This window comes from Paramormyrops kingsleyae, chromosome 23 (genome assembly GCF_048594095.1).
Source record: "Paramormyrops kingsleyae isolate MSU_618 chromosome 23, PKINGS_0.4, whole genome shotgun sequence".
Taxonomy (NCBI): domain Eukaryota; kingdom Metazoa; phylum Chordata; class Actinopteri; order Osteoglossiformes; family Mormyridae; genus Paramormyrops; species Paramormyrops kingsleyae.
The window spans coordinates 10,375,885-10,392,598 of record NC_132819.1 but is presented as its reverse complement, the minus strand read 5'-3'; the positions used below and the strand labels follow the sequence as shown (position 1 = coordinate 10,392,598).

The 16,714-nt window shown below is 43.3% G+C and overlaps 1 protein-coding gene across 1 annotated transcript; it reads left to right on the top strand.

Moving 5' to 3' along the window:
- The first annotated feature begins 9,297 nt into the window (after positions 1–9,297).
- On the top strand, positions 9,298–16,393 carry LOC111839737 (IgGFc-binding protein-like). Its single transcript, XM_072706015.1, has 10 exons — positions 9,298–9,854; positions 10,094–10,692; positions 10,987–11,551; positions 11,737–12,002; positions 12,087–12,428; positions 12,929–13,505; positions 13,730–13,929; positions 14,090–14,467; positions 14,639–14,898; positions 16,255–16,393. The coding sequence occupies exons 1-10, from the start codon at positions 9,329–9,331 to the stop codon at positions 16,259–16,261; spliced, it is 3,720 nt and encodes a 1,239-aa protein (XP_072562116.1). The 5' UTR covers positions 9,298–9,328; the 3' UTR covers positions 16,262–16,393.
- Positions 16,394–16,714: the final 321 nt, after the last annotated feature.

The following is a 16,714-nucleotide window of genomic DNA, read 5'->3' as shown; positions in this document are numbered from 1 at the left end:
ACTTATTTACTAGTAAGTTACTTTAGAATTTATACTTATTTTTTACTGGTTAGTTTAAGTATGTTCATATCCATTCTGTGAATTAATAAAAGAAAGGAGTGACAGTTTTCACTTTATTTTTTTTTAATTTTTATTAATTACTGAGTACTGAATTCATGAGCAGTAACGTAGACAGCGTGTACGGGTCACGCAGCTGTGAAATACATCTAACGTAGAGATGCTGGCTTACAGAAAGGTCTGAATACTCCCCTAGAGAAGCACGGCTCACTTGCCTTGCTCATCTTGAGGTAGGCAGGTACGTCTTATTTTGCACTGCGCACATCAACGGAAGGCCAAAACCCACATTTTTAGCGTGTCACGGACCGTCCTGAGATTTCGCTACATCTCAGTACTCTTCTTGTGACTTTGTTGTGATTGTTCTTGTTCCTTAGAAGAAACCATCTGAAACGTCCAGGTCCCACACCCATCTCGCCTCCCTCTGATCCCGTGCAGCATTCAAATCTGCAAAGTTTCAGTGGGCTTCATTAAGAGTGCAGTGCTTATGGGAAAAGGATGGGCCTCATCAGGAAGGAGGAATAATCCACAGTTCGGCTTGGAAACAGAAGGAGATTTTACTGAAAACTAAATGAAACAAGAAACAAATGGGACCATCAGGGGTCAAAACAAAGGTAGGAAGGTGAACTAAGGACCAATAAGGGCTAGAACTATCAAAGAGGATACACTGATGGACCATTATAAAAGACTACTAACATGGGCAGGAAACAAGCAACATCTACAACAACCAAACAAGGAACAGGGTAAGTGCAGGCGCATATATACATACTGATAACAAGGGCTACACGAGGGTGGACTATTAACAGTTACAAAGCACAGTGGATACAAAAACAAAATGAGAAACAGGTTACAGGGCATAACTATGAAACTAGACACAGGCAATGATAACATAACAATGGTGCAAAACTAGAAATCAACACAGAAATACAAACACAAACATCATAAACATAGAATAAACAGATGAAAGGTTGGGGCACACAACAGCACAATATTTACGATGGTGAGGGACGCTTTGTTACTTAGCCGCATGCTCAGTTCATTCAGGCATGCAACCACCCAAGGACCAGGGGAAGACACAAGGGCTACTGACAGTGCTCAACAAAGGAATGAAAGGAATGGCTAGAGACCCCTGCTGGCCAAACAGGGAAACAATGACAGGATAGGACGAGGCAGGGACTGATCCTGACAGGATGAATGAATACATAAATACACCAGTTAAGATGTAGTGTTCTCAGGCTATGTCAACCACAGAGAATCTGTTCAATGACATGTTTTCTTTGTCACAGTCTTGGGAGAGATACTGTTAAATATGATCCCCCCAGTCAGGTCAGTCAACAGGCCCAAGGTTTTGCTACCTTCAACTGCATGGGTGATTTTCGTTTTCGTACATTTCCCAAACATGTGTTGTTCGTCACATTCTTACTGTACTTTATTGTATTTACTGTAATGAAAAGGCTGCCACTTTCCCAAAATAGAGATTCCTTTTCCACTGCCAAGTCACATGGTCCCGTGTCTGTTGTAATAGCCAGAGGTTGCTGTTTCTGGGGCTCAATAGCCAAAACAGAAATGAGACAGAACTTAAAAACGATGCGGGGTGTTGGGACGGTGATCGACCGGGGAGGGGGGTGCAGTCAATAAGACTTATAAAACTTACCAACCGGGCTAGGGCGATGCCGGTAAATTGATCGGTGAGATTTATTGATGTGGGGTGGTAACAGGGGTGGTGACCGCTTAGATATGCCCCTGAACATAGAGAAAAACACTAAACGTGTGATTCATGAGTGTGATGTGTCTACATGAAATTCCCGGATATTATACAGATTATTCATCCACAGACTTAGACAATCATCAGATTGAGAAAGTTTAACATTGTGACACGCTGAGCTTGCTTGCTCCAGTATGTAAAACTGGAATCTAATTTTTTTGATCAACAGAAGCCTCCTTTGGCAAAGAGCTCTGTATTATAGGCATATCACAAACAAACAAAATCAGTTTACTTTGCTGCCCTCCCAGACCACAATGAATTGTCCCGGGTCAATTCTCTATACATGGGTGTAATTCCACTAAGAAGCCTGTGATTGTTTCGTGCATTTCAATGTCAACTTTTGTTGAAGGGGGGTTTATCTGCTTATTGTATTCTCTTTAAAATGTTTACTTATCTGACTTGTGATCAGCCTGAAGCGTTTAATTCTTTCTTGTGGGTATAAATAGCTGCTTAAACAATACTCCATCTAATTCAGTTTGTTGACCTGTCCACAGGCCACTGTTTTACAGGACTTATGTTATGTTACTACTGTACCTTTCAAATGAACTGGAAGGTGTTTTACAAGGTCATATTTAATTAAAACAAAGTAATAATATTTCATCTTCCATAACTGCTTATCCAGTACCTACTCAACAAGAACTTTGAGTATAATATATTTTATGCGGGGGTGCTGCTGGAAATTTAGGGCCCCATGTAACCATATCATATTGGGCCCCCAACCCAGACCAATCCAGTTATGTTCCACATTTTTGTCACAGTAACTCTGTCCCCCCTTTTATGATGCCCTCCCTCTAGGAAGCACGGGAGACCTGGGATGGGATGCCAGCCCAATACGGAGTTTTTACTAAGTAATGGGCGTTCTAAACGCTTCTTCTGACTGATGAGAAATTTTGAAGAGAGTTTGATGATGACTACTGTAATGCATCAGCCTGTTGGGAACCCGCCACACTGAAACAGGGGTGAACACCACCACATGGGTCAGTGGTAACCAACCACCAGCGAATAGTACCTGCATTTCTTTTAAACCAAGCATCCGAAACAAATAAAAAATAGTTTGAATTTTCTTCTGCAGCTCCTGATCACGTGGGAGCAGCCCTGACTTTCACTGGGACAAATTCCAACTGTACAGCCCTTGTCCTGCCACTTATGATCATCTCCACACCACTGTATGATCTTTAACAGTGGGGAACTCTAGAGTAGGAGAGATTCCACTGCCGAGTTAGAGGTCTATTTCCAGAACCCACACAATGCATGGAGGTAAGGTGACTATATCTAATGCATACCTTTCTTCTGCACTAACAAAGACTCCTTCCCAGTGAGGTAATATTCCGCATTATCAAAGCCAGGGTCCATTGCCAAGGTGTAATCTCTCTTGCTACCTCCTGCTCATGCCACTCAAAGGCAGTGCACCTGACCCTCATCTGACCCTCACCTTGCTGCTGGTGAGTTCCTGAGAATGCATTAAGAAGCCATGTTGGGTTTGAGGCCGGCTGAGTTACAGTGGTGGCCCATCCAACATGTGCAAGCTGGTGAACAGCACCCCCCAGCCTGGTGAACAGCACCCACAGCTGGTGAACAGCACCCCCAGCCTGGTGAACAGCACCCCCAGCTGGTGAACAACACCCCCCAGCTGGTGAACAGCACCCACAGCATGGTGAACAGCACCTCCAGCCTGGTGAACAGCACCCCCCAGCTGGTGAACAACACCCCCAGCTGCTGAACAGCACCCCCAGCCTGGTGAACAGCACCCCCAGCCGGTGAACAGCACCCCCAGCCTGGTGAACAGCACCCCCCAGCTGGTGAACAGCACCCCCAGTTGGTGAACAGCACCCCCCAGCCTGGTGAACAGCACACCCAGCCTGGTTATGCTAATCTAGGCAGGATGCACTGATATTCATCTGTACTTTTCACTGAGGTCTTTCTTTGATAATAGTCTGTCTGGCCTCATACCCACAAACTCAACCCCAAATAACATAACTCTATGGATCGGTGAAACAAAAAGAACCCTCACAGGCCATATGAAGTTTGAACTTCTTGGTGAGGACCAAAACATTCCGTAACTTTCTACATTCTTCATATATCTCAGTAGTCAGACACTTACCAAATTGCCTGTGAGGAATCTTCCAAGTGTAGAGGGTTATGATTGGGGCAATTTCCGATATGGTCCTGGGTATCTGGCTCTGCAAGCGGCCCTCCAAGTTGCAGGGAAAAATTTGGGGTTGGAGGCGGACACTCCAGCCACCATAAAAACTTCACCCAGCTCCAAAACGAGAGTCAGGGCTCTTCTGCTCTCCGTGGGAGTAGCTCTGCTGCAGCTGCCCACAGGGAGGCTCCAGACATGATGAAGGGGATGGGGGAAGCCCTCAGGAGCATCATCTCCAGAGGAGTCGAAACTGCCGGAGAGCCAGTCGGGTCAGGTCTGTTGGGGATCGGAGCTGGTGTGGTGCTCAGGTGTCACCTGCTGCACGGCGGCATTCGGGTCCTAATCTGAGGTGGCCCATCCAGTAGGTGTGTGGAATGTCCTGCCTCTCCGGCATGATAACCATCTTCCCCTGCTGTCTGGGGAACTTTGAACACTCTGCATCTCAGTGACTGCACTCTCTGAGGTATGCAGACCAGAGAGTCACCAAATCTCTGTAGGTGGGTCCACCTGTTATTGGTTTGGTTGCTCTGATGGCTGCCATACTTGGGGAGAGTTACAGTCAGGGCAGTGTGATGGAATGTCCTCACAGATGACACTGCGATTATATCATGCTGGGTCAACTACTTTGAGAAGCTGTTTAAAGCTGATCCTCCTGCTAAGACGCTGGACATCTCTGTTGCATATCAGCCAGGTATAAATTAGGCTGCATGGATCTGTGGTATCTTGGGTGAACTTCTCCAGGCTGATGGTAAGGCTGTCCTCTTGGCATTGCAAGCAATCTTTGCTTTCACTTGGGAGATGGGCATCATCCCAACTGACTGGAAAATGAGACTTGTTGTCTCTATCTGGAAAGGGAAGGGTGATCACCTGGATTGCAGCAACTACAGGGGAACAACACTGCTCTTAGTGCCGGCTGTGGCCCCAGTTATGGACTCACTTATCTCAGCAGTGACTTTCATTTCATTGGTGACCTTTCCTATGAAGTCAGGAGATGGACTGGGAGAGCATGGGGGGGTCATGAGGTTGCTGGAAAGGGGTGCAGGTGCAAAGGTCCATGTCTTCAGAGTTCTGTTTCTCCCTGTGTTGCTGTATGACTGCAAGACATAGACTCTATCCAGTGACCTGAGACAAAGACTGGACTCCTTTGGTACTGTGTCTCTTCGGAGAATCCTTGGGTACCGCTGGTTTGACTTTGTGTTGAACGAGTGGTTGCTCAGGGAGTCAAGAATGAGGCACATTACATTTACGGAGGGTGGGACTGGACCATGTGTCGACCTGGGGGGGGGGGGGGGGTCACCAACCAGGATCCCTGTCTTGACAAATCAAGTTGTTAGAAGCAATCAGTTTGCGAGGCATGCTACTTGATATTTTGTTTTCCCTTATTTATAAACTTAAAATCTTTTAATTTAATTGTGGACAGTTTAGTCCTATTTTTCCAACATTTCAGGCTGCGTCCCATTCCAAACACAGAGAACAAGTTCATAAATCCATTAGTCTCTGTCAGTAAACATTTCCTGTCGTGACTGCTTGTTTTAGTCCGCAGCATGTGGATAGCGGTCATATTTCATCTCACACTGTCATGAGCAATGAAAAACCTTCCCTAGACTCATAAGTAAAATTGTAGCAGTATTGCATGTGTGCTGACAGTCCTAATATTCATGGTGTGTGCCTCACCTTTAATTCAAATTCAAAAGATTTTATCGGGAATTTTTATCAGTGTATTTTGCAACAGGTCCACAAGGGTGTTGCATTACATTCAGCACTTTGTCTGACATCCCTATTATTAATTTCAGAAAGCCATTTATATTTTCTTTTCAAAAGTCAATCTCAGATCATATGTCATGTTGACATCAAACTTGAATGGAGCAAATGGCATTTCTTTTGTCTGTCTGGCATTTCTATGTTCCCATATAGTCATGCACTTTTGTCATTGTTTGATCAAAAACATTATTTGTAACGTATTACAAATTTTATGCAGAATATATAATTTAAGATTCTTAAGCATCTTACCCTATTTTTTTCTCACACTGTATTGTTTAGTTTGTTGTATTATTTGTATTAAAGATTGCAGAAGAGCTCGAATCATGTTTGTCAAATGTATGACAACATCTTCGCCACATGGGCACACTTTCAATTAAATAGTAAAGTAACACACACTTGAGCATATGTTCTGTATGAGAGAAACACCTATAGCTGAAAGTTTGTTACTCTCTAGGTTGTTTACTTTATGGCATTGTGAAATTTGAAAACAATAGAAAATGACACTCCCTTCACCCATCAATTTTTCTTCACTCAGGCAAATATAAATTGTTTGCTGTGGTTTTCTTTTCACTGAATATCTGAAACCAATCAGCATTCATTTAATCCTTACTTTCTTTCAAGCGCTCAGTCAATTTAGACAAATTATGATTTTATGTCAGTGGAAAAACCTTCAATATTTGTTGATATCAGTATCTACGGTCCAGTAATAAATGTACCATTTCACATAATTATGTTATTTTAATTGGGGTTCTCTTAAAAAATGAGAAGGGGATTGATAAATATTAATCTCTTAAAAAACTGCATGCTGTGTAATTCAGTTTTAAGTATCATCAGTTTATTAATATCCATTCAAAATATAAAAAGATGTCCTTCTTATGATTCTTATTGCTCTGATGATTTATAACCTGCAACTTCCAGAGAACATTCATGTTATCAAGAAAATTATTACAAAATGAAGTAATCCACAAAGTTTAGTGTGACTTCTTTAAATAATCCTCAGCCTCCGGGGTCTTGGCGAAGTCTTTCCAAGACAGGACACGACTCGTGGGTGTGTCCCCCAGACTGTCAAACATGCAAGGTCTAACCTGATTGGCTTGCAAGTGGTGACCCAGCAGAATTTAAGTAATGTCCCGTAAGGCCACTTACCATTAGGCCAATTGTCCAGATCAGGTGAGTGACGTCTAGTTGTTTCTTTCGGCTATCTGTTCCAGAATCCTACCTGCCAGTTATTTATAGTTATAAAGTACCTGTTTTCTTTCATACTTTCCATACATAAAATGCTTATTAATAGAATTTTATGATTTTTCAGTTTTTAACGTAACATCTTATGGTACGTATATTGTTTTTGAGAATAAGGAGCCAAAAGTAATCCTTCTTAGCTTTCGTACCTTAATGCAAGCCCGGCTTTCCTTTAAACCTGTTTTGACATTACACCCTATGCATTGTGGTCCAGAAATATCTTCCTTGCAGGATTAACTGAATGATGTGTGTTAATCTGGAAGATTGACTATGTTGTATGATTTCAGCCATGGGGATCAGAGGGCTGCTCTCATGCTGTGCAGCACTGTTGCTGTGTGGTAAGTACTGAAGGACATTGAGTTCTGTTTCTTTCATCATAATTTTACCTTGATGATTGTCCTAAATTGTAGCAGAAATCACGACTTAAATGATCACTTCTGACTGAAATAACTTGCTTCCTGCAAGCAGAATGGAATGCTTAATAAAATCACACATCACTACATACAGTGGTTTGTTCCTCCCTAAAACACTACATAGTCAGAACATAGAGCCAGCTGACATTACATGATATTAACCATATTTGACCTTCATTAGTTTTCAGTTCATTGTTAAACTGACGAGAACCCCAAATGCATTTCTTCATTCTTAGGAGTTTGCACAAAAAACACATTTAATATCATGCTTTTGGTGAAATGGGTTAAACACAGGTGGCACAGTGGCAGACGCTGCTGTCTGAAACCTCTAGGGTTGTGCAGGTTTCCACCAACAGAGGTGTAAATCCGTTCCAACCATCTTTCATGTTTGTAGGGTTCTGCTCTGTGGGACGTGCCGAACCCGTGTCGAAAGCTGGTGCCTGTTGGGCTATGGGTGACCCACACTATCGTACCTTCGATGGACAATACTTCAACTTCATGGGGAACTGCACCTACATTATGGCCAAGAACTGCCATGTTGATGATGACCACCCCAGCTTTCAAGTGGAGACCAAGAATGAAAATCTCGTTGGGTTGCAGGTCACCTCAGTGGGTGCTGTCACCATCAAAATCAATGATATTGTCATATCCATTGTAAGAGGAGAGTTTGGGCTTGTCAGGGTAAGCAAACATGATTCATACTATCATTCTAAAATGTGTCATAAAATATGATTTTGTCAATAGAATTTTTTGCATTATGTGTGCAGTGATATTTTTGATGAATTTTGGCTTTAAGCCATAAGAACGACTATTAATCTTAATGTTAGATCTTAATCTGAATGCAGAGAAATTACACATTTATAACAACAGTTATATATTAATTAATTCGTTCATTCATTTTCCACCTCTTATCTGGGGTCGGGTAGTGAAGGCAGCAGTCTAAGTAGTGATGCCCAGACCTGCTCCGGAGGAATGCCAAGGCATTCCCAGGCCAGCCAAGAGACATAATCTCTCCAGCGGGTCCTGGGTCTGCCCCGGGTCTCCTCCCAGTTGGCATCCTAGATAGTTGCCCGAACCACCTCAACTGGCTCCTTTTGATGTGGAGGAGCAGCAGCTCTACTCAGTGCTCCTCCTGAATGTTTGACCTCCTCACCCTGTCTCTAAGGCTGGGTCCAGACACCCTGCAGAGCAAACTCATTTCTGATGCTTGTATTTGTGATCTCATTTTTTAAGTCATTACCCAAGGCTCGTGACCGTAGGTGACAGTAGAACCATAGATCGACCACGAAATCGATAGCTTTGCCTTCTGGTTCGGCGCCCTCTTTACAAGTACAGAACAGTGCTGGCCCTACATTACTGCAGACACTGCACCCATCTGCCTGTTGATATCCTGCTCCTTTCTTGCCTCACTTGGGCAGTAACCCATCCTCCATGAATCACCACCTTATGATGGTGGAGGGGCTTGTGTGCCTTCATGATCCTAGGAGGTATGTTGTCAAGGGCTATTGCTCCTGGCAGGATCCCCAAAGGCAAATTGGTCCAAGGTGAGTGGCCAGATAAAGTGTCATTCACAATGAAGATCAACATAAATGATCATGTGACCCTGCCTGGATTGGGGAGACCGGTGCTCCATCCTGGAGTCAGACCAGGACGGGAGCTCATTAGCGAGAGCCTGGTAGCTGGATCCCTACCCATAGGGCCCGGTCGGGCATAGTCCGAATCAAGTACGTGGGTCCACCTTCTGTGGGCCCCTCACCTGCAGGGGGGCCATGGGGGTCGGGTGCAAGGTAGATCGGGTGGCATGTTCTTTAGGAACATGGAACAGGTACATCTTTCCTGTTATTACACAATTATGCAGGTGCATATTACTTACACTGTGATTAATTTTTGTAGATTTACGATGAGATCGGGAGTCTCCCAGTCACTGTAGAAAATGGAAGCAACACGGTCAACATGTACCAGAGTGGTATGTCTGTAATCCTAGAGGCAGACTTTGGCTTGACGGTTCAGTATGACTGGGAGGAGTACATCTTGATTACTGTGAATGACAGCTATGCCGGCAAAGTGTGCGGTCTTTGTGGGAACTTCAACGGCAACCAAGATGATGACCTCACCACTCCAAGTGGCACTGAAGCTGGCAGCATAGTGGCTCTGGGCAAGAGCTGGAAGGTTCCAGGGGGACCAGGTGATGCTTCCTGCCAAGATGAGTGCTCAGCTCAGTGTGAGAACTGCAAGAGCAGTGGGATCAAAAAATGGGAGGCAGAGGTCTTCTGTGAAGTTCTTACAAAGATCATGGATGGGCCCTTCAGAAGCTGCAAAGCCATCATTGAGCCCAAGTTCTACAAAGAGATGTGTCTTTATGACTTCTGCATGGGCAAGGGAGTGAAGAAGTACCTGTGCAGCACCCTGCAGGTGTACACCGACACCTGCCAGCGAGCTGGAATCAAGGTTTTCAACTGGAGGGGACTGGCTGGCTGCCGTAAGTAACCTGTAAAATGTATGTATATAATACAGGGGCAAACAGTATACAGGTCTCTGAAGTAGGAGTACACAGCTGCATGAAGCACTCAACTAGTATCAGGCAGTATTCTGTTGCCATGGAAATCTTTTTTATTCTCAGGATCTGAAATGATTCCTCTCCAATTCATCTACAATCCGATCATTGTAAAGTAAGAGAGGCTGAGTATGTTCCTTTTGTTTTGTGTTTGTTCTTCTCAGCTGAGCCCAAGTGCCCGGAGAACAGTCACTACGAGCTGTGTGGAAACGCCTGCCCTGCTACATGTGGAGAACCCAGTTTGTCCTCCTTGTGCAAGGGTGACTGTGTGGAGACCTGTGCTTGCAATGCAGGTTATGTACGGAGTGGGAACAAGTGTGTGCTTCCCTCCGAGTGTGGCTGCTGGTATAAGGATCGCTACGTACAAGCGGGAACCACCTTCTGGGGAGATGGCAGCTGCAACAACCAATGCACTTGCAATGCTGGTGGAAAAATCACATGTAAGGAAACCAGCTGCCAGAATGGGGAACAGTGTCAGGTTGTTAATGGAATCAGAGACTGCTATCCAAGTTCTTATGCTACTTGCATGACTTATGGTGACCCCCACTATATTACCTTTGATGGGGAGCCATATGACTTCCAGGGCAGCTGTGTGTATCAGATGGCCAGTGTTTGCTCCAAAAGTGTCAATCTGGAGCCCTTTGAAGTCCTGGTGCAGAATGAATATGATGGTAACAAGTTCAGCTCCAGTATCAAATTGATAGAAGTTAAGGTGTACGGCCAAACCATCATTATCAGCAGCGAGTACCCAGGTCTGGTGACGGTGAGTGCATTTAATTAAAACTACTTAAACGTAACCATTCAATTAAGACTAATTTGTTTTCTTAATTTATAAAAAAACATCAAATGAGATATAAATAAATCAGCATGGTATGATTCTTTTATGACTTAATACATTCCCAGTTTTTTCTCTATACAGATGACCCGTAGCATCTGCATAGAAATTATTGACAATTATTAATAAAACGTATGAATTTTAAAAGTAAGCAAGATAGTGTCCCGTGCTGAATTATCATTTTTAAATGTTAATTTTGTGTCATTCCCAATTGCATTTCAGATAAATGGCGAGCTCTCCTTCCTTCCTGTCATACTGCTTGACAAGGTGTTGATATACATAAGCGGCTTCTCTGCTACGATCCAAACTGACTTTGGAGTAATAATATCATATGACTGGAGCAGTTTGGCTGCCGTCACTGTTCCTAAGACCTATGAGGGTGCAATGTGCGGGATGTGTGGGAACTACAACAGCAACCCCAAGGATGATATGCAGATGAGTGATGGAAAGATTGCGACAACTGGGCAGGAGATGGGTCAGAGCTGGCGTGTGGCAGAAACCCCTGGCTGTGTCCAAGGCTGCAACGGTCCCTGTCCGAGCTGTAGTTTTTTCCAGAAGATCTGGTATAAGAACGACCGTTACTGTGGCCTCCTGAAAGATGACCATGGGCCACTCAGTAGCTGTTTCTCCAAGGTAGACCCAACTGAATTCTATCAGAGCTGCATGAATGATGTCTGCCTCAACAAGGGTGAAGGCAGAGCACAGTGCTCAGTCCTGGCTGCTTATGTTGCCTTGTGTCAGAAGAATGGAGTCCAAGTGTCTGAATGGCGATCTAGAAGTTTCTGTGGTGAGTGTCAGCCAGTTTTCATAGTTTTGCACGCAGAAATCATCCTCAGCTATAGTCTTTGAGTGGCCTGCATATGCAAGAAATTACTCCACTGGGGGTTTAAATTATGAAGCATGATTTGATCTATGGATCATTTGTGAACCTTGCATCCATTACATAAAACAGTCTATGTGTTTTGCTTCCAGATAAACAATGTCCTGCCAACAGTCAGTACAGCCTTTGTGCCAGTGGCTGTCCAGCTACCTGTGGAAACTTGTCCCCTCCTGTTGGCTGTGACACTTCATGTCAAGAATCATGTGTCTGTGACAAAGGCTTCATCCTGAGTGGAAACAAGTGTGTCCCCTTTAACAAGTGTGGCTGTATGTTCAATGGCATGTATTACCATCTGGGACAAACATTCAGCCCCAATGCAACATGCGATGTGGAGTGTAAATGCACAGATGATGGACGTGTAAGGGAGCATAAGTTCTGGCATTTAATCATTTAGCCACTTGAACTCTTCTGAGGTCTTCTAAACCTGATATCTGCTTCTCAGGTGCTGTGTTCGAAACTCTCCTGTGCTGCCCATGAAAAGTGTGAGATAAGAAATGGCGTCAGAGGTTGCTACCCCTTCGGAAATGGCATCTGCTCCATTTATGGAGACCCTCACTACAATACATTTGACAACACCACCTACGATTTCCAAGGCACATGCACCTACGTGGCTGCCAAAGCCTGCCACATAGAAGGAACCCACCTGACCCCCTTCACAGTTGTGGTGGAGAATGAGAGATGGTATCCTCAATCCAGCCAAAAGGTTTCAGTCGCCAAGCTTGTGGCTCTAGAGGTCTATGGAAACACTCTGATTCTGCGGAGGAACCAAATTGGATTGATTATGGTTAGTGACAGAAAATTACAAAAATATTTCTAAATTAATATTTAAATGTAATCATGCAAGTAAATTGAATTTCACTGATTAATCAAAGTAGATTATACCCAATCACGTAAAAAAAACATGTTATGTTCCAATATATTGTAGTCTAAGTCGAAATAGGCCTTAACATAAACTTGCAACATGATAACTTTGTGATGTGCATTGCTGCCTTGCCCATAGTTTTCATTCATGAATCAAGCTTTGTGCATTTAGAGTTTGTGTCTTGGCGTGTGTTTACTCCCGCACTTCCAAAAGGACATGGTTCAGTGAATCAGTGTGCATGAACTAGACAGGGCTGTGATGGACCAGCATCAAAGATCAAAGGCCGATGAATAAGCCTGCAGCAACTCTGTGAAAAACATGTACTAATACATGTTCTCTCTTCTTTTGGTTAAGTTATTAGTTTTATTTCATTTGATATGTAGAATAAAGAGTTCCTAAAAAATGCTCACTTAATTTCCTAGGTGAACGGCATTCTAGCTAATCTTCCAATGAAGCTAAACAATGGAAGTTTTCCAGTAGTGGAGGCCTATCAGGATGGAATATTTTATGTGATCAAGACAGACTTTGGACTCACCATCAAGTACGACCTTGTGTATCACGTTATCATCACTGTTCCATCTAATTATGAGGGAAAGACCTGTGGTCTCTGCGGCAATTTCAATTATAAGGCAAACGACGACTTTCAGCTGCCTGATGGCAAAACCGCCAAAGACCTGTTAACCTTTGGGTTAGCGTGGAAAGTGAGTGTGTCTGGAGTGGTTTGTGATGATGGCTGCAGTGGGGACATATGCCCAAACTGTGATGAGGACAAGAAGGGTCAATTGCAAGAGCAATGTGAAACTCTCAGAAATCCCAATGGTCCCTTTGCCAAGTGCCATAACTTGATCAACCCAAACTCCTACTTCAGAGACTGTGTCTATGATACCTGCATGTCAGACAGGGACCATAAAATGCTCTGCCACAGCATCGCTGCCTATGTGGCTGACTGTCAGAACATTGGAACAGAAATCAAAAACTGGAGGACACCAACATTCTGTCGTAAGTATTTGGGGGATTCTTAAATTTAATTTACTGTAATAAGTTTTCTGTTACAAGTATAATAAAGAAAGTTACAATGAAAAAAATACTACCATTTCTTTTCTAAGGAAAACATCCTTTTGCATTAAATTCTGAATACAACTCTAGAAAAGACTTGTCTTTTGTTTGAACTTGCTAAAATAACATCAGGGCTATTATCTGAAAACATTGTCTTTCTCGTCCAGCGTTACCTTGCCCTGCCAACACCCACTTTGAAGTCTGTCAAGACACCTGCTCCAGTCCTTGTCCTGGCCTTTCTCACATGATAAAATGCACAGCCAGCTGTAATGAGGGATGTGCATGCAACTCTGGATACTTCTTCAATGGAACTGGTTGTGTCACTTTGGACCAGTGCAGTTGTTATGCAGATGGGCTCACTTACAAGGTAATGAGAAAAGCATTAAGTGTCTGAGTGAAGTCCTTTGCTGAGCTCTCTCCTGCAGCTCTAACGGAGAGACAAAAGATTAATACCTAATACAAATAGTAAAGTCGTTACCCTGTAACTGTATTGCATGACAAAGTGCTTTCGGCTATTTTTATTCTAGATTGGGGAATCTGTAATATCAGAGGACTGTCGAAAGACCTGCACATGCCAGGCATCTGGAGCAGTCGTGTGCAAGTTAGCAGAGTGCAAAGCAGATGAAACATGCCAGATCCGGAATGGCAAACGAGGCTGCTACAAGAACCAGTGTCTGTTGAAGTCCGGTGGCGATTTTACACTCTTCAATGGAATTAGTGGGGACATCACCATCAAGGGGTCCTACAACATTCTGGAGTTATGTGACCAGACCGTGTTGACTGAATGGTTCCGCATGGTTGCAGACGTGCAGATGTGCGGTCAGGCTGGTGACGCCAGCGTTGTTGCCGTTCACACATTCTTTGAGGATATGTTCATTACCATTAACAATCATCATGACGTCTGGGTAAGCTGCACGCAAAGGGTCTTCCTCTGGCTTCCTGTTTTCTTCTTGATGAATCTGCTGCATTCAGGGATTAAAAAAATCCTCCATGATATCTGGGATATAACCAATGAATATTTATACCAACTCGATTTTCCCATATTTATACAATTTCTTCTTCTTTTTGGTCACCAGTTGAATGGAAGGCCGTTGTCTCTGCCTGCCGTCCTGAAAAATGAGATTTCAGTTACAGTCTCTGACCAAACAGTCATCATGAAAAACAAGTCGGGCCTGATTGTGTCCTACAGTCTGTCCCTGGATCTCGGCGTCACTGTCAGCGATGAGCTGTCTGACAAGGTGTGCGGTGCTTGTGGGAAAGTTAATGGCACCATCAGAAATTTTGATGGCATTCAGACTTACCTGGATTCCTGGAGGGCGCCTGACTTTCCCACATGGTGAGCAATGGCTTTATACATATATTATTCAATTCAGTGTCTTCCCATCGGTATTTTCTTTATAACGGGGAAGGATGGAAGAGCCTTTTCAAAACTCACTCAACTCATTCTGTGTTATTTTTGAGATGAGATCGTCAGTGACCTAATGTCCGGCTTCTTCATCATATGTTACAGCGCTGGGAGCCAAAACTCACTCGGTCCTCATGTAATTCAAAGAACTTTCATTTATTTTCTGCAGAAATGTAAGGGGCTCATGAAGAGACAGGGTTGGGAAATATTATTTTTAAACAGTTTAGCGTTCCCTTGCCAAACATTTGCAATCCATTGCAAAAAGCATTTGTGTTGTCTTGCAGATGTTTTTGTGCTCACGGCGCAAAACTCTTTAGCATGAATATTTCCTGCCTTGTGTCACTTTATGGACTCTGTAAAAATGGTACTTACATATTCCGTGGAATAACTGCGCTTTGGAAATTTGCTCTTCAATTACAACAACAACAACAAACAACAAATTTATTTTTGTATAGCGCATTATCACAACATTACATCGTCTCAAAGCGCTTTACAGCATCCCCACCCAAAGCCCCCAGTGAGTAAGCCATAAGCGACAGTGGCAAGGAGAAACTCCCCAGAAGGAAGAAACCTTGGGAGGGACCAGACTCAAAGGGGGAGCCCATCCTCCAGGGGCCGGCAGGGAGAGTCAGATACAGTAAAATTTCAGACACAACATAGGATAATTGCTGCAATGTTTTATGTAATCTTAATTTAGAAGCCAACCAGTGGAAGATTGGTTCAGTGAATATCACACATGTACTCGTGGTTATTCTGATACACTATTCTATTACTTGATTAATGACCACTTCATTAAGCTAACACTGCAGTCTGCTGCACCACACAGCGAACTGAAGACATACACCTGGAGTTAGGATGATCCCAAGGGCCCCTGAGGGACAGGGGCCCTAAAAAATTGGTGTGATTTGGGGGCCCAGTATTTCAGTATCTCAAATCTCAATAGTCACCCTCCTTTCAGGTATCACAGTGCTTAGACCATGGTTTACATACAATGGCATCCAGTCAATGGCATTTCATTGACTGAAAATGCCTTGTTAATGAGAAAAATGGCCAGACTCATCAAAGCTAATAGTAAGAAACAAATCAGCAAAATAGTGATGTGCGAACTGGCTTGCCTGAACTCGTCTGACCTGCACAGGACTAGCTAGCTGTTCATAAACAGGACAAGTGAGTGTAAGCATTGTTAATTAATGGCATAAGTAAAATGACAAGAAGCTGAAAAAATATGAAATAGAAATACTGTTTAGTCTGAGTAACCGAGTAATGTTTTCCATTTCCCTTTTGCAGCACCTGAACTCCACACCTCATCAGAAATCCACATGAATAGCAGCAGTGCATTTCTGTACTTCCACGAATGTAGCAAACAGTAATTTTGTTTTAAATTTGGCATTGGTGATTTCATATCAGTAAGGAATCTTAAATCGGTACAAAACTGTAGTACTGATCTTTTTACCTTAGTAAACCTGCATTGCATTGTAAGTTGTTATATGAAGTCGAAACAGTAAAGATGTTCATGCTATTTTCTGGAAGTCATTTTGGCTGTTTTTTGCTGATACTTATAAACCCACCCTCCCACCCACTATTGCCTCACACGTTTTAAGCCTTATATTACCATAAATATTATAACTCACTTATATCAACAGCATTCAGCAGATGCTGTATCATGCAAGTTGATGCAGCACACAGTCACAAAAACCTGTGGTCCTGAAGTGCAGACACAGCACACAATCACAAAAACCTGTGGTCC